Source organism: Seriola dumerili, unplaced genomic scaffold (genome assembly GCF_002260705.1).
Source record: "Seriola dumerili isolate Sdu_G_001 unplaced genomic scaffold, Sdu_1.0 BDQW01000088.1, whole genome shotgun sequence".
Taxonomy (NCBI): Eukaryota; Metazoa; Chordata; class Actinopteri; order Carangiformes; family Carangidae; genus Seriola; species Seriola dumerili.
The window spans coordinates 1,110,472-1,132,532 of NW_019174343.1; the positions used below are offsets into that span (position 1 = coordinate 1,110,472).

The 22,061-nt window shown below is 41.4% G+C and overlaps 2 protein-coding genes across 6 annotated transcripts; both read right to left on the reverse strand.

Moving 5' to 3' along the window:
• Positions 1-361: 361 nt before the first annotated feature.
• Positions 362-3,616, reverse strand: LOC111221555 (zinc finger protein 45-like). Its single transcript, XM_022744999.1, has 2 exons — positions 3,417-3,616; positions 362-1,282 (listed from the first exon to the last, which is right to left on the reverse strand). Exons 1-2 carry the CDS (start codon positions 3,601-3,603, stop codon positions 489-491), a joined length of 981 nt encoding a protein of 326 aa, XP_022600720.1. The 5' UTR covers positions 3,604-3,616; the 3' UTR covers positions 362-488.
• A 7,485-nt stretch (positions 3,617-11,101) lies between these two features.
• On the reverse strand, positions 11,102-21,289 carry LOC111221551 (zinc finger CCCH domain-containing protein 11A-like). 5 transcript variants are annotated; one of them, XM_022744995.1, is made up of 17 exons: positions 21,210-21,289; positions 19,533-19,604; positions 18,641-18,788; positions 18,412-18,531; positions 17,633-17,756; positions 17,351-17,533; positions 17,185-17,250; positions 16,882-17,055; positions 15,645-15,722; positions 15,441-15,533; positions 15,240-15,302; positions 14,616-15,155; positions 14,414-14,460; positions 13,784-14,330; positions 13,279-13,451; positions 12,789-12,991; positions 11,102-12,344 (listed from the first exon to the last, which is right to left on the reverse strand). In XM_022744995.1, exons 3-17 carry the CDS (start codon positions 18,692-18,694, stop codon positions 12,125-12,127), a joined length of 2,685 nt encoding a protein of 894 aa, XP_022600716.1. In that variant the 5' UTR covers positions 18,695-18,788; positions 19,533-19,604; positions 21,210-21,289; the 3' UTR covers positions 11,102-12,124. The 5 variants fall into 5 exon arrangements, with proteins under 5 accessions (XP_022600716.1, XP_022600715.1, XP_022600714.1 ...); XM_022744994.1 differs by having other exon boundaries at positions 20,800-21,282; XM_022744993.1 differs by having other exon boundaries at positions 19,533-19,615; positions 20,800-21,282.
• Positions 21,290-22,061: the final 772 nt, after the last annotated feature.

Genomic DNA, 22,061 nt, shown 5'->3' on the forward strand with positions numbered 1-22,061 from the left:
GAGAGAACACATCACACCTGTTTTAAAGTCCTAACACTGGTTTCCTGTCAGCTATTGATTCTAATGATTGATTGATTGATTGAGTGATTGACTGATTGATTATACCTATGCTTTTTCTGCTATGACAAGGTGCTGTGCAAAAAGGTCTGCAGTCGGTTGTTGTACGTCAGGAGCCAGGTGTGTCAGGGCCACCTGGAGTTGACGGTTTTGGGTGTGTTTCCAAACCACTTCCACCCTGTGTTCATCATATGTCTGCTCCTGTGGACTCTTAAAGCTGTGACATCACCATGTCAATGCAGCTTAGCTCTGAAACTGATGAGTGAAATGTTGCACGAACACAATCAATAGGTCAGAATGACTCATATACTGCGCTTTATTGCACAACAATAAGACACACAATCAAACACCATTATTGTACAGTCTGAACCTGACATCTCAAGCGTTTCACAGTTGACAGATGAACTTCCTGTTAGTCTGAAGGCTGTCGTTCACTTGCAGTGTGGCGCTCGGCTCCAGACGGCCCTCTCTCTGGTGTGGAGCCTGAAGTGGGTGTTGAGGTGAGCTGACTGGTTGAAACATTTCCCACAGACGTGGCAGCGGAAGGGCTTCTCCCCGGTGTGGATGCGGTGGTGCCTCTTGAGCATGCTGACGGTGGTGAAGCTCTTCCTGCACACTGTGCAGCTGTACGGCTTCTCCTTGGTGTGCCAGCGCATGTGGACCTCAAGCTGGCAGGCGAAGCTGAAGCCCTTCCCGCACTCCTTACAGCTGTGCCACCTCTGGATGCTCTGGCTCGGGTGAGTGGAGCGAGGCAGTGGAGGCTTCAGGGATCTCACGTTCTTGATCTGCAGTATGTGTGCGCTCGGTTTTCCGTTTGAGCGGGTCAGCCCTTTCATCTGCTGGTCTGGTTTCTGAGTCCTGTGAGTCTTTGCAGGACTGGCACCAGAATCACTGTGAGCTGCTCTACAGTGTGAATGAACATACAGAGAGGATGCTGAGCTGTCGTCCTCTCTGCTGCTCTCTGCCTTAATCTCCTGGGATGAGAGTGGAGGTGGGGAGACGCTCAGTCTGCTGCAAGCAGTCTTGGCTGGTGGACGATGTGACCTTTGATCTGGCTCCACATGACTACAGTTTCCTTCCTCTGAGTCTCTTCCTTCATGTGAACACTCAGTCTGAATGTTTGTGAGTTTTGGTTCTTCTTTAACTTGAGGCAGCAGCTCCACACTGCCTCTCCACTCAGACTCACAGGACTGGCCATCCTCTCTGGGCTGGACAGAGTGAAGCTCTGAAAGGTGACCAACATCATAGTCATGCTCTCAATGAAAACACTGTCTCTTCAGTGGTTGTCTCGACCTGATCTACATACTTTTTATTCTTTACAGTATCAACAAAACTGTCTCTGTCTCAACTAAAATCTGCTGATGTAATCTTGCCTTGCTGACCAGGAATCATACATACAAGACAACCTCACCCTTTGATGAATTAATATTTATACTGCAAGATTTCTGTGTAATAGGGATGCCCCAATTGATCAGACAACGATCATGATATTTTCATTAAAAATACGTGATTAGTAGATGTGAATTAATGATTCTAGTCACGACCACCTTAGAACAGATATTAGTTAATACTCGGGTGGGTTAGGGTTACTCTGTGTGCTCTGTGGTGTAGCCCCGCCTCCAACCTTGTTCACAGGCCACATGTCGGCCGTGTGGACCTTTTACAAAGTGTGAGACTGATAGAACACACACCACCGGCAACGCATGACACCAAAAAATCCCATTATTCTTCAGTTTGCATAATGAAACTGAGTCTCTGTTCTGAGACATATTGCCTCTTATTCATTAGACTATTTGCACTGTTTATCGTATGAAATAGGCTTAATATTTTTTGCCAGTCTGTTAATAATTGTGTTAATTCACATAAATTAACACATGTAAATAATGAATTATTACATTGTGTAATTCAGTTGTTCTTACTGTAGGATACCTGCTGCTACAAAACACAAAAAAATGATCAGTATCTCTGTCTCATCTTACTCACTGATGATTGGTATTGATATCGATTGATATAAAAATATGATCAGGGCATCTCTACTGTGTGAACCTCTCAGATGTGTTGACGTTGTATGACTAAAGTCATGTCATTCTGACAGTGGGTGGAAGTCTTTACCAAACTATAATTAGGAGTCCATGTTTCCACTCCTCTGTTTGCTTGTCATTAGGATTACACAAAAAGTACTGAACCGATCTGCGATGAGCCTGGTTCAGGGATGAGTCCTGAACCAGGGAAGAACCCATTTCAACCCGTTACAACTGTTTTTGTTTTGACATCATTCCGCCAGACCAAAAATGTTCAGTTTCCACCAACTACCTGATTCTTTTTCCTCAGGTGAAACAACTTTACTTTGTATTTGTGTTTTTTTTATTTTTCTATTTGTGCTTTTACATGATTCAGCTGCTCTTTTCACTTTTCTCATTTTTCTTTTTAGTTTATGAGAGATGAATGACAGGAAGGAAACATGTTGTGTTAAAACTCCATTAAAATGTGTTGGTCTCCACCACTAACAGAGCCATAAGGTCCCTCCTACTGCTGATAAGATCACATGATGTTTGTGTATTTGTCAGTCTATGTTGGAAAGAAATATTTAATTGATCATAATATCAGAAATATAAGAAAATAATGTTTAAATTCAATTGGATTCCCAAAATCTAAATGTTGCTTATTTGAAGCCCAGCCTCAGTAGGTCTCTATTCCTACAGACTACGGCAAGATATTTGCATATTTATTCATAAGAAGCAATTCTAACCTGTTAATATATGTGTTCTGTTGCCCAAATATTATATTCAGAACCTAATTCAAATCTGACCTCACTCACTTAAAATCTGTAATCAAGTACGGGGTGATTGAACAAAATAAATATCACAACATTGACATAACACTGATATTTGACATGATTGATATATATATAATAATTCTATATATAATGTTGGAAGAGTGTATTTGTAATTTGCTTCTAATTTCACAACACCATTAATTACATGGACAAAGATAAATTACACTGAATCACAGCTGGGCCCTAAACATTTTCATCCATATGTGACCATCAGAGGAACCACTGGATCCATTATATACATTTCATTTTATTTTTATCATAATAATTATTATAATTAGTAATTCCATTCTAATAGTTGTCTCTTTGACGCTGTGTTGCTTTACTGCTGTGATGTCAGCTTTCAGAAGAAATGATGTGTAATATGTGATACTGGCTGAGTGTCACTTACACAACACTAACTGCACCAGGATCAAAGCTCCATTTAAATGTGATAATAAATGTGATATACACACACACATATTATATATATATAAATATGTATATATATACACATTAGAATGGGATGTGGCAGCTCAGTCCTCACCTGGCTGCAGCAGCAGACGCTGCACGGCTACGTTGAGGAGCCGCTTGAGCCGCTCGTTCTCCTGCTTGGAGCGTAGGATCTCACTCTGGTACTCCACCACCGCGTCTTTTACGGCGCGGAAAATCTCCTCAGCGGCCGCCGTCAGCCTGTCGTTGAGAAACACGTTCAGCAGCTCAAGTCTGCTCATGTTGTCTCCACAGGGGAACGTCCTCCTGTTTACATCCACTAACCTGGAAACACAAGGAAGCCGGCGTCTGCGTCCCGTCAGTCTCACAGGGACGCCACCTGCTGGGCGGGAGACTACACTGCACCGCAGAGTCACAGAGGTGGGTTGTTTTACCAGCTGGTGTGATCTGACCTGATGGTCAACGTGACCTGCTGCTGACTGCAGGGGCGGAGAATAGAAAGATGACGTCAGCTCAGACACAGTCTACTTCCTGTAGCGTCAGAGAGCTTTTCATCAACAAGCACTGACAGCTTGGTTACTAGCAGCTTACTAGCTTAAAAACACAGATAGCCTATCTCATATGGAACAATAAAGATCCAATATAAAAATAAGACTGTTTTCTGTCACACATGGCTTGATAGTGGCTGTAAACCTACCTTTTAATTTTGAAAACTGGGTGGGAAGTATTTATATTGGTTAAACTAATATCCTGAAAGCTAAGCGCTCTAAGAAAAGTATTGGGATTACTCTTAGTTATGTTACCGTCCCATCATCTCAATGTATTTGGTCTTACCTATTTAGTGGTATACAGAGGAAAAAGCATGGAGAATTTGTAATAAATACTGTATCAATAATTAATGTAAAGAGGTGTCTTTCAAGATATGACATAGAATTTATCTGGTTTAACACGTGTCAGAAAGATTCAAACTGGATATTGATTACAACTGGGATTTCCGTGGCCTAGAAAAAGAGAGTATTTCCCATCTGTTTTTTTGTTTTTTTGGAAAATTCCATATTCATAAGAAAAAATTATCAAGAACCAAGCCAACTTCCCTGCTCTTTGTTAATTAACTTAAACAATATAGCAAAACTTGATGATGTTCTGATGTTAAAAACCAAAAAGCTCAGAAGACCTTAAAACTGTTGAATGAATATAATATGCTGCATATAACACAAACTCTGGCTTTGTAACATGTGAAATGTGACTTTTTTTGGTTTGTCATGGTCTTTTCTTTTATTATTTCATTGTCTATGTGTATATTTGTACCTTTGTATATGAACATGCTACCTTCAATATGTCAGACTTTTACCTCTACACACAGTTTACTCACAGAAACATGTTGTTTTAAAGCATTTCCAGGCCAGACACACGTTCACATCAGTCTGTTGACACATGAAATTAAATCTATGGTACCACTTTACCATCAGACGCCCCTTATAAAGGATTTATGAATGGTTTATAACATATATATCTTATTAATTAGCTTGTTAACACTTTATAAATCATTTATATGTGTTATAACACATTAGATAGACCTGTTACTTGCCAAATAGTGAGTCCACATTTCTCTGTGCTGTTCAGCCTCATATCTCATTAGTTACTGAGCTTTCTTTGTTTTCTCCATCATCAGCATTTGTACCTGCTGCTTCATCACGTTTGTTCAGTTACTATCGATGAACCACCATTGGCATCTTAATGCTCAGAAAGTTTCTTCTGGCAGATGAAATTATAACAGATCACATGATCATATCAAATGAGCAGATTCATTCTCTGAGGCCTTGGAAGTGTTGTTTACCTTGACATGTATCAGCAGCCGTCCTCATTCTAATCACAGCTGTTGATCACATTGTTCTGCTCAGTGCAGATTAACATGGAGATGCTTTCTGCTGGTTGCTCTCTTCTTTAGCACTTTAGCATTCCAGCTAGAACACAGGTGGTGACCTTCGTTTACCTGGTGAACTGTTCACCCATTCTTTGTCCCACTGTTCACATCTCTGTGATTCTCCCTCCATCATCTTTATGTTTCTTCTTCTCATTTTTACAACCATTTATTTATCACTTACAAACATTTATAACTGGTAAACGACTAAAACACATCATCATTTATTAATGAGTTACAAATATTTATAACTGGTCATTCATTAATAAATGGTGATGTGTTTTACACTTCACTATAAGGCTCCTTTTACCAGTTATAAATGGTAGTTACTCATTAGTAAGATTACTGAGTAGTAAGCATTAACTTGATCTTGCCAAATAGTGAGCCTACATCAATGTGTGAAAAATGTGTTATAACTTATTTATAATTGTTTATTTATGATTAATAGTGTTAACAACTCAATTGATAAACTAATTATAAACCATTTATAAATCCTTCATAAGGGTAGTCTTATTGTAAAGTGGTACCCCTGCTGGAGCAACACTTTCTCTCTGTTTTATTGAGAACCATACACTTGAGAATACTGTAAAAGAAAGGGCCACAAGAGAGATGTGTCTACCCTCCTTCCTGGGCAGGTGGAGGAGGAGCTGCTACCTGTGCAGACTGCCTCTATGGATGTATGATGTATGATGACGAACTTCCCATTTCAATGAATTCAGTATCTCAGAAACACCTTCATCATAAATGTATTCATTTAATTAATCATATGCATAAAATGTAAATCCTCCCACTCACTGTGGGCGAATGCACGGGGGAGGGTTGAAAACAAAACTCACTATAAGTGTCTGAAATCACTCTCTACTCCCTGTATAGTTCACTGTATGGTGAGTAGTGAAACGTAGTGTACAACAGATGGTCACTGACCAAGCAATATAGACCATCATGCATTGCACTCATGCTAAAAGAAAGAAAAACAGCACAGAGTAAAGTGATTTTTCATGTTACAAACTATATAGTCCTCTATATATTATATATACAGTATATAGCCACTGTGACCACACAGCTCCTGGGGAGATACAGAGCAAATTCATTTCAGATTTCCTCATAATTTACCTAAGATTTAAAAAAAAAAAAAATGGTTACAAAAAACAAATTCATTTACCAGAACTGTAAAACAACTCTCTATCTGCTTAACCAGGTGTCATGAGTTACAGTTTTTGCCCGTTGCTTGAACACATTTTGCAAAACTTCGCTCATTGTGCCAAAACTCTACACACAAGTAAACATGACACAACACTGGGAAATATACCATTCACATCTGTGTCAAATTGAAACTCTGCTATCAAAACCTAAACTCTGCTATCAAAACCTAACAATCCTTTGTCAAAATGTAACTCTGATGACAAAATGACACACACTTGCATCATATGCATACACTTTCAGATCAGGGGGAACACACTAGTCTACTTTATATAAAACACTGCAGTCTTTGATTTTCACTGTTTATTCAGAAGGCACATTTTCAGGAGGCACATTTTCAAACAACCAAAAAAGTAAATAGGCCTACTCAGTATTGTACATTGCAGCACTGTACATTGCAGTAACATGAATTCAGATAAAGCAAAAAAAAAAGAAAAAAACACTATACTGTAAACACAGAAAATCATGGCAATTGTGCATACGTGGGCTCATGGATCCTGCTGTCTGTTGGGGTCTGGCCACAGGACCTCATTGACATAGCAAGCAATGTCTTCTCCCGCTAGGCACCGGGGAAAATATCCCCTTGCATGTCGAAACCATCCATGGTTTGCTGTCACCTGAATGTCGCCACAGGCCTGATCCATTGTCTGCAGAAGAGGCATGCGGGCATGTGGTTGGCGGTCATATACACGCCATCTCCAAGCCGAAAAGAATTCCTCTATAGGGTTTAAAAATGGTGAGTAAGGGGGCAAGTATACCACTTCAAATTGATTGTGGTTGGTGAACCAGGCCTGGACCAGAGCAGCCCGATGGAAACTGACATTATCCCATACCACCACAAAGCCTGGTTGATCTGGGTTCGTTCTGTACAACTATTATTATGGAGAGCATCTAGAAATGTGAGTATAGTTGGGTATTGTGTGGACCTAGTTTTTGCATGATGATGCAGAAGCCCTCGAAGGCTTATGGCGGCACACAATGTGATTTCCCCCGTGCTCGCCCGGACGTGCACAATTGCCCTTTGGCCATTACATTACGACCCCGTCGTCTTATTTTGCTCAGGTCGAATCCAGCTTCATCAATGAAAACGAATTCATGAGGCTGTGCAGCTCATCCATGGCCAAGATTCTCTGTAACAAAAAAAACAAAACATATTACTACAGTGCTACACATACAGAACCCCACCCCATCACACAGGTACCTGTGTAGCTCTCCGAATGGATCCATGTGGTACTGATATGTACATATATGCTGCTACTGGATTTCACCAATACTGTATGTAAATGTAAAGGACAGTTCACTTACCCGTACTATTCACTCGAAGTCCTTTGACCCTGACACTGTTCCTTCTCAATGGACCTGTAGCTGTCAGTGATGTTGTTTTCCCAAATCGTCTGATGGTGTGATGCTCACATGGTTTATGTTTAACACTTGCCTGTCTGCAAGTACTTTCTGTCGTAGCGTGGAGGACGATGCAATGTCTGCCCTCACTAGGTCCACAACGGCAAGTTCCTTGCTGTTGTGTAACAGGCGTTGGCGTCCTCCTCCAGAAGGTCTTCTAGTCATTCTAGAGAAATACAACCACAAATTGTCATTGGTTTGCTTCTTTTTCTTACAGTACTATATATACTGTACTTTACTGTATATACTGTATCATCTACTGTACTGAAACTCTCAATATAAGTAATCAGGTATTTTTCACAAAAACTACCATTTTGGCTGCAAAAGGAGCATTAGCACCCTGCAATACCCTGTACACGTGATGTGGTAATGTGATATACTGTAGTACAGTACTGTAAATACCATCTGAGTAGAGTAGAAGGTAGAGAGGTGAAGACATACCTGTTTTCCAGTCGGAATGTTCTTATTACAGATGCCACTGTGAAGCGGCTTAGATGTGGGTGGACTCTCTGCCCAGCTTCCCTCATAGTCAGGCCATGGTTGATGACATGGTCCACCAAAGTTGCTCTTATATCATCAGAAATAGGGGTCCGTGCATGGCCTCTTTGACCTTGACCTTGTCCTCCTCCTCCTCCTCTTCCTCTTCCTCTTCCTCTTCCTCATGCTTGTCCTCTTGCTCTACCTCTGCCTCTCGCTCTCCCTCCATCCATGCTTGCAAAGTTCTTGAAATGGCTAAACTGAGGGCTTTTTGCAGCTGGCTGATTGGTGTTCAGTTTTGCAAGTAAGTGCCTTCAGGTGTGTATTTGAGTGGTTGCAATTACCCGATGTGTTTTGTATTTTGGATACATGTGTTTTCCAAATGGCACCCTGAGATTTCATTTTTGAACGAAGTGTCTTATGTATGAAATAGTGTGTAGTATGCAGGACTAAGTGTGTTGCATAAAGGAGTAAGTGTGTTGCAGAATTGCAACTAGAGTACAAAGCAGCGTTTTTGTTTAAGGTATGGGTACATGTGTTTGAGGTATGGTAACAAAAGCTTCAAGTTGTGTTACTTTAGTCTAAGCATGGGTCTATAGTGTTCAAGCAACGGGCAAAAACTGTAAAACACCTGGAAAGGGCTGTGATCGATGGTACATGGCAGGAACCAATCTGTCTGTCTATCTGAGAGTGGTGCATCAGTGTTGCATCATGTGATGGTGAGGTTGGACACCACCACAGTGGTGGCTACCAGGCAGGGGGGCACAAAGTCCTGACAGAGCTTGCCACCTCTGCTTGTTGAGAGCCCATCATATGCTGGGGACCATCAGCATATGAGCCCTCCACATCCAGGGCTTAGGGGACATACTGACATGTGTTTGGTAAGTGATGAGAGAGCAGGGAACTCGACCCACATCCAAGCCTGCGGCAGGCTGTCCTCGAGTTTCTGCGGGAGCAAGGTTGCACCACATCCTTGGAGATGTTCATGGCAGCAGTTACGACTGGCCACAGTGGTTGTTGCTGGTTCATGGCTAGGAGCCATCCACTGGTCAAGGGCCTTAGAGGAGTGCAACATAACTCATCCTTTAAGACCAAGGTCTTCATTTCCTCCTTCAAGTTTCCTGCCCCGTGTGGGTACTCTACTGCTCTGTGGATAAGCCAAGGAATATCAGTCAGCTGTGTGTTTGCTATAGCAAGGAGCTTCACAGTCTTCTCAGTGTTTGAGATGCAGTCAGCAGGGCCTATGAGACCATAGTGCTCCCATAATGCAGATATGTGTCTTCAGGATCCTTAGGTGAGTGGTACCTGAGCTTTGGGACTTGGCCTGGTTTTTATTCCTCCACGCTGGTGACACAGCAGCAGACATATTGTTTTTAGGTTGTCTGTCTTGCTCATTCTCATGGACACAATATCTCTGTAACGCCTTGACGGAACTTCTTCAAATTTGGCACAAACGTTCACTATGTCTCAAGGATGAACTGATTAGACTTTGGTGGTCCAAAGGTCAAAGGTCAAGGTTAGTGTGACCTCACAAAACATTTTTTAGCCATTACTCAAGACTTCACAAAATTTCACACAAATGGTTGATATTTTCTATGACTCTGGATAAACAGGGAGGTGACCTGAAACTAGTCTGAGTGGAGGAGGCAGACAACAACCAGGAGGTTTTTTTTCTCTCATCCAGTCAGTTGCTGCCCTTTAGGAGTCACGGCAGGGAGAACTTCAATCCCTAATGGCCTTCGCCTTTAGTGTTAACTCATTAGAGGGTGGAGTATGTATGTGGATGTAACTCCAGTTCTATGAGTTTGTGCATAGCCCTCTAGCTGCAGACACAGCTGATTCCCTTTTTGGGATAAATTACTGAATTCCCAAGGGAGACAAGCAGTGGGTTTTATAGGGGACAGCAGTGGGGGGTCGCTACCTCCTGATTAGACAGTGAGTCCAAAGGTCTGATCCAGGGTACTGAAGCGGAGCCTCAAGGGTAAAGAGTTATATCCAGTAACTACTATTTTCTGGAACAACAAACTTAGAAGTTTTCCTAAACTCAGGATTAGCACACTTAAATAGGCCTGCTGTCTGGAATTCACCCCTGGAATAACCCCAGTAGATATCAGACAAGCCCGACTCTAACCACCCTAAAGTCAAAGCTAAATAACTTTATTTTACACAGCCTACACCCCCCAGTAAGAAAAACTCTTAAAGATAAAATCTTGTAGTTTAGCTTTAAAATAAGCTTCATTTTAATTGTCTTTCAAATTGTTTTAATTGTGCATCTAAATGTGGGAGTATTCAGTTTATCTTTTTATTTTCACTTGATTTAAATGGTACTAGTTAATTTTTTTGCTTGCCTGTACTGAATGTTTTTAATCCTGTGAAGTACATTGAATGGCTGCTTTGTCTTGCCTAAGACTAAAGCAGTCAAATTCAACAGTCCTGCAATAATTCCTGATTCATGAATGTTAGAATTCTCAATTTTTGTTGGAACTGTTTTAGGTGTTGATTAAACTTTATGTTCATTCTGGATTCCGCAGTTTGAGCTGTTTAAGTTTGTTTGAATAAACTGTATATGCTGTCCACTGGATTTGTACCATGTTAAAATCCCATTTAATTTTATTAACATACCTTCATATCAGTCTTTTTTGCACTGAATAAAGGAAAACAAAGTGTGATGTTCATTAAAAGCTGTTGAAACAGAAACTACCACTTACTAATTTCTTGTATGTACATGCCTAATGTTGAAGACATTTTTTAAATTATCAGTCAAAGATTGATCCAGCAGGTCATTAAAAGCATTTTTTATTTACACAGCATTTTGTACAAGCGTCTTGAAACAGGGAAAAGGTTAGGACAGAGCAAACACAGTAAGATGAGAAAACAAATTTTTCTCACCACATTGATGTGAACATACACAAAAAGAAACAACCAAAGACAGCATTGTTGAAATGAATACAGTGTTGATAATCGTAGTACAAATATCAGAAACAGTCCCTGAGGTGTTCATTAACAAAGACCAGAGAGTGATGTAACATTTGTCCCAGACTAGGTGTCTTAAAGTTTGTCCACTGAATAAAAGAACTGGTTAAAAAATACACATTTCAGTCAAACATTATAAAAACGACTCAGGGTGGGACAGTCACAGGCAGAAGGTGCACTCTGAAGATCTGAGTTTAAACTCTATGAACCACATGTCCCTGATGGAGAAGATGATCCTCACATTAACGTGATGGATGGATTTTGGAATTTTCCATCATTAAAGTAAAACATTTAAATTACATAATCTGGGAACTCATCTCCTTCACTCGTGAATTTAAAAACCAGAACACAAGTATTGGAGGCAGGCTACTGTTGAGTGCAGCAGTATTCATTATTTCTATATTCAGCTTGCTATTCCCTTTGCATACTCAGTATACAAATACAACTTCTCTCTAAAATGAGGCTTTCATCATTCCCAGCATTTAACATTATCCAGGAACTCTTGACCAGACAGAGAGCCTTTTTCATTTTTTCTCAGGGTGTGGACATTTTGGAAACTGATGAAGCACAGACATGATGAAGAAAATCAAAGCCCTGCAGAGTAACCCCTGGGCCATAAGATGATCATATGGGCAGGAAAATGAAAAAGGATTGTCTATAAGAGAAAGAACAAAAAGCTTAAAACAAGTTCAACTTTAAAGAAGAAATGTCTTTGAAACACTCCATGTTAGGTACTGGATGATGGTCTTCACTTCTCCTAAATACACAATGACAGGACAAGGTTGTGGGTGAGAAATGGGGCAGGGTTTTGATTGTGCTCGATGGAGCCCTCAGCTGTCAATCATCTCTGATAGTTCCTGCAGCAGGTCGTCCTCTCCGATGCCAGGGTCCACATCCTCCTCCAAATGGTCATCGGTGAACTCATTCATCAGCTCCTCGAAGTCGTCCACAGCTGAGGTGGAAGCAGCAGCACTGGAGCTGGAGGTGGTGCGGGACACGCCTGTACTCTGCCTCCGTGTCTTTGGCTGGGTGGGGCTCTTCAGGACGGGGCTGACACAAACAAAGAGGCTTGTTGTTTACTTAGTGATGGACAAAGTTAAGAGTATTTATAGATATTAAATAGCTGTGAAAACACAATAAATACAATATTAATGGACTAATGAGAGATGAAGTTCTTGTATGTTTCTGAAGTCTTATGAAACCATTAAACAATGACCTACATCAGTACGTTCTGTTTAAGAAACGATATTTGGACTCAAATTCACCCTCCTCACAAAATTTAAGTTTACACTGTAGTCAACCAAACAATACGATATTTTTGTGATATCCTGTTTGTCTTTCTCCACAGAATTATATATATATATATATATATATATATAACACAATTAAAATGTTTTAAGTTTGCCACAAGTTCATACATCACTCTCCACACTGGCTTTCAGATATCTCCTTTGTAAAGTCAGTGTTCATGTTATAAACTCTGTGGACCTTCACCTTTGGGGAACTGCACAGGCCTCTCTGGAAGTGGCAGCAATGATGGACGGGTTGGGTTCCTGGCTCAAACTCTGTTTGAAGACGGGGACAGTCTGAAGCTCCTCTCTCAGTGGACTGGAGCTGGTGCCTGAGTCCAGCAGGGGGCTGGGACTGTGGGGAACAGCAGAGCTCAGCTGAGCCTCTGCACTGGCGGACAGGAACACCTGACAACAAAAGCCACTGATTATTAACAGCACTAGACTGTTCAGATTCCCCATCATGCTTTGCTGTTCTTTTCGTTGTATCTAGGATAAAATAATTAACTGCAGGTAGATTATAAAAGGGATCAGAGACATCAGAGAGCAGGGTAAAAACACAGGAGTACAAACAGAATGAAGAGTGTATTAAATTATTTAACACAAAATATCAATATGAAATGTATAAATAAAATGTGATGATACATGCAACATACACAAAGGAGTGAAGGTCACCACCAGTGTGTCCGGCCTACCTGTCCGTCTCTGCACACTCTCTCCTGCAGTTGCTCCTCCCGGTCTGTGGAGGAGCTGTTCAGAGGTTTCACAGCAGCCACGGCAGATCGCTCCGCCCCCCTCCTCTTCTGACCTGGTTTCACCTGAACCGCAGGCTTCATGACAGATGGCTTCACATTCAGTTTGGGCCTCACTGTAAAGGAAGCAAAGTTTTGAGGCTCTGGAATGAAAAGAATGAGCACTTGATGTTTTCCATGCTAAGGACTTGATACACACTTTCAAAGAAACCCTGTTTGAATCATAGACATGCAGCTACAGGTCTTTATTAATCCCATAACACAAAAAATAAAAACTAGGTTTCTAATGTACATGACAGCCAGCTGCATGATGCCGATAATAAAGTCACTCAAGTGCATGTCCACATACTGGTACGGTATGAATCGAGTCTGAAGTATTCCCTGCTGACCTGACTACCTAATGTGAGTTTCAGAATGAGACTGTATGACAGCATTAGAGGGGGGGTACCTTTGGTGTCTGTAGTGTGTTCTGGGGACTTCTTCTGATTGTTCAGTGTTTTATCTGCGGTGGAACCCTGAGGAGCTGCTCTGGACTGCTTGGCTGGTGACAGTGCAGAGTTTCTTGTGGTTTTGTCAGAGGCCTCCCTGGAGCTGCTGGGGCTCTGTGAGTTGGACTCAGTCTCACCTCCCTGTGGAGAAGAGCTCTGCTTCACAGGTACTGAGGTCACAGCTGGAACAGCAGCAACTGTTGTACCAGCAGGAGCAGCGTTGTTCAGAGGTGACGCAGCCTTGGATTTAACCAGTTTACGAAGAGGGAGCTTTTGGGTGGAAGGGGTAGTGTCAGGGGTCGGAGTGGTGGAGGAAGGTGATGAAGAGCCTGATGATGTGAAACCGTCTTTAGCAGGAGCCTTTCTCTTCATGACCCCCCTCTGAGGCGGCTCTGCTTCAGCGGAGGTTTTATCCTGCTCCTCCATTTCCTGTTTGCGAAGGCGTTTCTCACGCATGATCTCCTCGAAGGTCTTGACCTTGACGTTGTTATTAGTGGCTGGGCCAGGCTAGACAGACACAGACATGAAGTTACGATTATGTACTGTCAACAGGAGAACAAGCAACAGCAGCCAATACTGCAGTTCCTTACCCCGGGAGCAGCAGGTTGAGTTTTCTTCTCTGTCGTGACGTTACCTGCTGACAGAAACTCATGTTTTAAACTCTACATGGATTGAAAATGATGATTAGCAAATTCAAAATCTAATTTATTCTGACAGACATTTACAGTCGACCTAACAACAACTCTGCTGTGTTAAAACACAGGAATTGCATCAATAATGCTGCTGTCTTACTTTGGAAAGCCAGCTTGTTGATGCGCAGTAGGCGGGGCTTCTTAGCACCATTCTCCTCAGTATCGGAGCTCTTCTTGTTTTCAGACTCCAGGGCCTGTTGAGCCTGTATCCGTGCTGCCTTCTCCCTACGGATCTCCTCCAGGGTCTTTACTCTAACCTCCCCTGCATTAGTGACCTCAGGATCAGGTCCCATTGTGTTTGGCTCTGCTTGGCTCTTGTCTGTAGCTTTCTCGACAGAGTGCTGTGCCTTCTTAGGGCTGGGCTTCTGCTCCTGCTGCTCCTCCTCCCTTTTCTTCTTGGCTCGAAGGATCTCAGAGAATGTTTTGACGTGGCCAACCGAGTCATCTCTGACTTTGATGGCTCGCTTAGCACCCCTTGTGGCTTTGGTAGTGATGGTTTTGGTGCTTTCTGGATGCACCTCTGAAGGGCCATCGTTCTGGCTTCGGGACTGAGACTTTGCTGCCTTCTCCTGTCTGATCTCCTCCAGTGTTTTGATGTGGATCTGCTCTGCTGCTTTCTTGGACTCCATGTTGCTCTCAGCTGTTGGGAAAGTTGGGTAAGTTTTACTCAATGTGCATGATTATTCTTTCCAGACAAAGTCAAGGTCTTCTTCAGACTTCTTACCTGGGTTAGTGGGAGCAACTAGAGCAGCAGGCAATCCAAGTCTATCCTTAACAGGTTTCAAAGCTAAAAAAGCAGAAGAGAGAAACAGTTAAAATATAAAAAAATTCATTCTAGTAATGAGTAATACACAAGCACAGTACAGGGCTGCAGGTAATGCACAGTGAATTCCTCTGAATGGTTTTGATATTTCACAGTACTCACTTTTCTGACAGGGGGGCTCTTCCTCATCCACAACTCTGCCCAGACGCTCAGCCAGGCTCCTTTTCAGCATGACACCTTCTCCACTTTTTTCATCTGCAGCGATAATAAGTCACCATCTTTAACACTAGCAGTGGCAGCTGGAATCTGTTGATAAGCTCAAAATATTTTAAGTAACGTTGAGGTGTAACAGTAGTGCAAATTTACCAGTGACGGGCATCTTCCTCCCGAGCCTTTCAGCCACACTGCCTCTTGGTCTCCCAGTTTCTTCAAAGACAAGTGAGCCTGGGTTAAAACACAAACCACATACGGGTTAGAACAGGACAATGATGATTTTACTGCTCTCTTAAGAGTGAAAACAATGGTTAGAATCCGTATTTGAAATTTTTCAAATATCAGTTTGACATTAACATTCATTTTCTGTTTTCAGGCGGGGAAAATACAGCCCAGATATCTTGATGTTTCGTCAGAGCAAACCACCATGAGCGAGACATTTCAGTGCCAATTATTATGTCCAATTTATCTATATCTTAGGGGTGGGCGATATGACGATATTAGATCGTGAAGGATTACAACGTGAAGACGATCTTTCAAACTGCAGAGATCGTGGGATCGTCTAGAGCACATTCTATAAATTGCAGTTCTATGCTGATGCACCGACGCACCAGACGTATTGACGTCGTCAACCTGACCGACCAATCATAGCGAATTACGGGCAGTGACGCGCTTTCGTACCCGCCTCCTTGTTTGTGTGTGTAGCGGTAGCACATGGAGAGCGATGGCTGAAAGCCAAACGGAGTTGGTCGATAAAAAAATTCCACCTCCATTATATGGGATTGGTTTGGATTTTCCGCAACTGATCAAGCGCAAGCAAATGTAATTTGCAAAGTTTGCACAGAAATCGTTCGCACGTCGGTTGGTAACACAACGAACCAGAATGTTGTTGTTGTTTACCTTAAACTTTACGTTGTTTGCACATGCAGGCAAAACTGCGACTATTTGAAATAAAATCTGTTAAGAAAGGTTCTTTGGTCTAAATTGTCTGTTTTCCTTTTTCCAATTTAAGATCGTGATAAAATCGTAATCGTGATTTTATTTTTAAAAAATCGTGATATGATATTTTTGCCATATCGCCCACCCCTACTATATCTATATTCCACTTATTGTGTTTCCCAAACAATGGAATTCTATTGATATAAACAGCAACAGCAGTTTATCTAGCATGGAAACTTTCAGGCACTGACATTTATTTAGAAATGTCATACATACTGTGGGTAGAAGTATCATTTTTGGGCAAATTCACCAATTGACACAAAACCAGACTATCATCAGGCCAAAAACATAATATGAAATGAGTCAATAAGCAGAATCTGGTAGGAAAGACAAAGACTTCTTTATCCAACTCCCTGAAATTCAGCCCCTCAGAAGTTCTTGATTTTTTTACCCTCTCTGGCCTCATAGGTGGCTGGCCGGAAAAAGGACTGGATGTTTTCTTTTTCTCCATTGGCCGAGGTGTCAGCACTCTGGATGGGGTAACCAGCTCTCTTCATGCTGGCCTTCAGGGCCTTCCTTAGCCGGATCTCCTCCAGGGTGCTCACTCCGAAATTCAGTGAATTATCTGCCACACAACATTAACATCCCATCAAACAACACAGTCGATCCATAAAGGTCGCCCAGAATTTGGAGTATTAAAGCTTTGGCCATAAATTATGACAAATTGTGTTTTTGTGTCTGTCTCCAGTCTCACCTAATTTAGGCAGCTTTCTAGGAGAAGGGCCGACCTTGCCATCCTCTCCCTCCTCTGAGAACTGGTCTGGACACAGAAAGACAAAAGTGGTAAAGACCACAGGGAAAAATCTGTCAATCTGAGGTAAAAATCTTCAAACTATGAAAAGAGAGAAAGTCCAGCTCACCATCTTCATCCTCATCATCATCTGCTGGATTGATCACCACTGGTGGGTGGGTGGGGCTTGGTACTGGCTCCTGGGTCTCCGTCTTAATGACTCCTCTGAGCTGAGGATTAGCTGCAGTGGGGAGAGGGGCAGCTGGTGGGGGGGCGGGCTCCTCAAGTGGCTGATCCTCATTCTTGTTCAGACCTGGAAGAATTACGATTATCGTTACAGCCTTTCACAGGTGGAAGAAAATGGTCTTAAACTCTACATTTTTAATGTTTTGTGTGAAGGAAGCCCACTCACCTTTATCAGGGGGGAAGAAGATGCCATCGATGTAGCGGGCCTTTTCATGGAGGAAGGCACAGTGTGGCTTTTGGCAGCCGGCCGGCTGGTTCTCCCAGTAACAAGGAATCTCCTTTCGGTTTTTCTGTTTTGATGCAAATGATAAACAAAATGTAAAATCATGCATGGTGGAGATGGGCTGATCACACATCAATCACATCTATGTCCATAATATTTTCCCTAATACACGCAGGCACCAGCACAACTGAATTCAAAGGAGGGCCAAAAAAATTAAATTCTCAGTATTTTTCACGATCTAAATTTCTATTTTCACTCTTGCACATTGATCATTTTAATGTCTATTAGCAAAACATGGTATGATGACTGAACAGAGTGAAGACTGTGGCCTAAACACATGGTACAGTCCTGACTTTCCACTGAAATGATAGAGTTATTATCTCTGACCGTCTGGAGGAAAAGCCTTTTCTTCATGCCATGCATCTACATTTTATAAAGCTAGTTAAACAAAAGGAGCTTGACGTGATTATACTGTACTCCAAATCAACATAATGTAAGTCTCTTATGAACTGTAATGTGTACTGACAGACTTGTTGTTCAATTGCCTTTACAGTATGTTAAGCGTTCCTCCCGACAGCTCCAGAGGCAGGAGTGGAGCTTCAGGACCAGGTTTACAGGGGGACTTTTTCGACCCTTTGATAATGGCCATTCAATATACACACAGCCTGAAGGAGGTTTCTGAGCTTCGTGCAGTTTAAAACTAATGTTTAACTTCTGCTTACTGTGATCTCCATGTGGCGAAACTTGCAAATAGTTCGAAAGCAGCGTCCTTCCTGCCACAGGTTGCAGACTGTTTCATTGCCCATGGCTGCCTCACAGTGTCTGAATGGGCAGCTGTCTCCCTGCAGGATAAATGAGAACCATTAATACTCTTCCCTCAGGTCACCAGTCACTTTCCATCCAGTAAAATTATACATGTATGTGTGAGCTTTGTGCTCGGACTTTTCTTACTTTAGTGCACGTGGAATAGTAAAAGAAGTAGCAGTCGTCTCCATGGTTGGTCATGGTAATGCTGGTAGGCGTCTTGAGTGGCGGAGGTGATGAGGCTATGAACTTTAAACCCAGCAGATGGTTCTCTTCAGGATCAACAGGACTCTCCCTGACAACACAGAGCAGAGCAAAACATCAGAAAGAGAAACTGTGTTTTATAAACATGTTCACTATGAACATGTCTGCACACATACAGCTATTAGCAGAAGAGGCTGATATGACAACATGCTCCTGCTCGAACATTTGGGATTAATACTCAAATTAAGTACAAACTGTATCATTTTACATAAGGATAAGAGAACCTGCTGTACCTGTTTTATTAATGTGTCTTGTAGTAATCTAATAAAAAGAATGAGATATTTCTGTGCTTTGAATACAATCATCAGTGCAAAAGTCTCATATATAAACAATGATTAAACAATAGGGAGTGCTTTCATTTTAAGGCAGCAGTGTACTTCGGGTGAAACTGATCTTGTGTAAATTTTAATGCTAGTCAACCATGATGCTGTGGACAAATGTCCATGTACTCAATGTGACCTAAGGTCTATTTGTTTGATCACACACAGCACCAGTGCAGCTTTACAATATTATGCTTTAGATATGCTGTAGATAGTAAAAACTTTGATAGAGGATGATTTGACTACATAAGACTCAACTGAGAAATGGCCAGTGAATGAGAAATAATGTCTGGAATGAAATGTAAACAAAGAAATAAAACAAGAAAATGTGTAATACAAATAATTATGCCACCCATTGATGAATCAGTGATGGTTTTTCTTTGAACTAAATACACTAGAAATTTAGTCTGTGCTTCCAGGCTGTTAAGCAGTGTTTAGTTTGGTGCCACCTTTACCTGAGGTGGCTGAGAAGTTGTCTCCCTCTGGAGAGCAGTGCTGGTAGGGTGTCTCCTTGGTGGTATGGAGTCCTGAAGGAACACTTGATCCGTGAGATAAGAGGAAAAGGGGGGTGGGTCGCCCAGAGACACTTGTCTTCCTACGACATTCTCCTTCTCTGAGACATCTTTATCTCCGCCAGACAGCTAAATACAACTGATGGTGTGTGCAATAAAGTCCTTTGGGGATTTTTTTTTTTATTAACTGATGTAACTAATGAAAGAAATAAACAGGGGAACATAAAAAGCCAGAAAAGAAAAAATAGATCCAAAAATGCTTAAACTGATGTGGCAAAAAGAGGAGAATTGTGGGTGGGTGGGGAAAAAATCCTCAGCTTCTTCTTGGGCTTGGTGGTATTTTGCACACTTGGTGACACTAGGGTGATGGCAGTAGAAAAAATGGGCAGGAAACTCAAGCTTCGAGAGATTTTGAGCTGTTGATTACCAATGCTGAAGAGAAAAAAAAATCTTCTGCCAATGTATTCTCATGGGGGGGCTATCCATATCCAGGGATCCCCACAAAGGGCCAAGAGGATGATTTTAAACCTACAAACCAATCAAAAACACTGCCCAGGGAACTGAAAAGGGGGTTATTAAGACACAGACATTTGTGCACAAGTACAAATGAGACAATTGGACATTCCACACAGAGGTACAGCATCACGACACAAATATGCTTCCAATACTGACTCCAGGGCAAACTGGACTTTGGTTATAGTAGGGATTCATGTCAGTGGCTGGACTCACTGTCACTAGGCTTCATTATCAACGCATGTTTATCTGTTTCACGTATCTAATCCAGGGAAAAAAACAACTAAATTTGCATTTTTCCGGACTTTACGCCGGTTGGATTGTTCATTTACTCCAGACACAGAGGCCCTTGCTCGACAATGACGATCAGCTTGAGGACCAAGTCTGCCGTCCATCTTAAGTAACAGGGAAAAATCACTCTAAAGTTAGAAAATAGACTTACACTGAAATAAAAAAGAAAAACAATGACTCACAAACTCACTAACTCATTACAAGTAAAACAAATAGTCTACTTTCCTGGGGCCACAACCTCTATTGTAGATAGTATTACCGTATGTTTCGGGTAAAATATATTATAAACTACAATAGACGGTTCTTAACGTCCAAATAACACAAGTTACAATTTCTGTGTCGGTTCAAGATACGGATGGTCAAGGATTAAAAACCAAGAAGGTCAAGAAAACAATCATATACTTACTGTTGATTAATAAAAAAAAAAGTAGCCCAAAGCTAGCTGGGACGACCTACGAGCGACTGCCAGCAGTGATGGAAAGCTAATACTCGGCAAACATTAGCTAAATAATAGCTAAATAATGTTGAGCGATAAAGTGACTTTGGATTTTTAGTTAAGATGGCTATTTTGTTTCTGTTATCCGTAAGCTGTAACACTATATATGACGTTTTATTATCATACTATGCTCGTACAGTTTCAGGTTATTTTAGCTTATGCTAAAAGAACAGAGGCCTGCTTGAACCACCAATTTCTCGCGACCTTATCGTTAGCGTTAGCTCAATGTTAAGACGGCTGTTTATTTATACTTTTATATTATAACACTACAATGTAACCGCTAAATGTGTTATGTAAGCAAAGTATGTGGTGTTAATTACCAGTTTCAGGTTTTAAAAGATTATAAAAGTTGTGTAATGTAGGAAAAACCCCGTCCCTCTTCGTTGTCTGCTGCAGCCGGACTCAGACTAAAGCAAAATGGCGGCCGCAGGATAAAAAGAACGAGGGTGTGCTGCGTTCCGGTCGACTGGGAAAATTGTAAATTCAAACACTCTACTGTGAACTAAAACAGGGAGGCCCCATGATGACATGCTCAACGATGCTACAATTCAGATGTAATATTGTACTTTTTAAATTTACCTCGAACAACTACAAAATGATACTTACATATTATTGGCGTCCTGTTTCTGCTTGCTGAGCACCTTTACTTTTGATAGGCTACTTTAAGTACATGTGGTTGATACAATTTATACGTTCACAAAAGTGAGAGGCTGGGTGCAAGAGTTTATGAATACTACTGTTTTTGTTGTGTTGTTAGTGTTTGTTGGTTCAATTCAGTAAACAAACTATGAACTATGAGAGCTAGACGGTGTCCTTAAATCTTAATATTCCGAAAGGCAGCAGCGTGAGCTCTATTTTTTGTGAATGATATGCCTGAATGCCACATTTCATAATTATGCTGTTAAGTGGATGTTTAGTTTATTCGTACGTAAGCCTCAATAGTTGAACTTATTTGTATAATCTGTCAATTAAAATTCAAAAAGTATGACCTAGATTGTGCCAACAATCTTCATCTTCATCTTAAATGTTTCAGAAAATTACTGGGATAAGAATTGCGAAAATTTGAAGGTGACGTCCTTTATATTCATTTCATAATTTTGATGCTGCCATCTATATAATAAATATTTAATGTGTACACACTTCCGGTTATTTTGAAAAGTAACCGGAAGTGA

Excerpts from the sequence above, each read along its gene's own strand:
- LOC111221555 (XM_022744999.1), bottom strand. The coding sequence starts at position 3,603 with ATGAGCAGACTTGAGCTGCTGAACGTGTTTCTCAACGACAGGCTGACG. Across the intron at positions 1,283-3,416 it reads GCGTCTGCTGCTGCAGCCAG|AGCTTCACTCTGTCCAGCCC; the intron begins GTGAGGACTGAG and ends GTCACCTTTCAG.
- LOC111221551 (XM_022744995.1), bottom strand. The coding sequence starts at position 18,694 with ATGACCAACCATGGAGACGACTGCTACTTCTTTTACTATTCCACGTGC. Across the intron at positions 17,251-17,350 it reads TGATGATGAGGATGAAGATG|ACCAGTTCTCAGAGGAGGGA; the intron begins GTGAGCTGGACT and ends TTCTGTGTCCAG. Across the intron at positions 17,056-17,184 it reads TAGAAAGCTGCCTAAATTAG|ATAATTCACTGAATTTCGGA; the intron begins GTGAGACTGGAG and ends GTTGTGTGGCAG.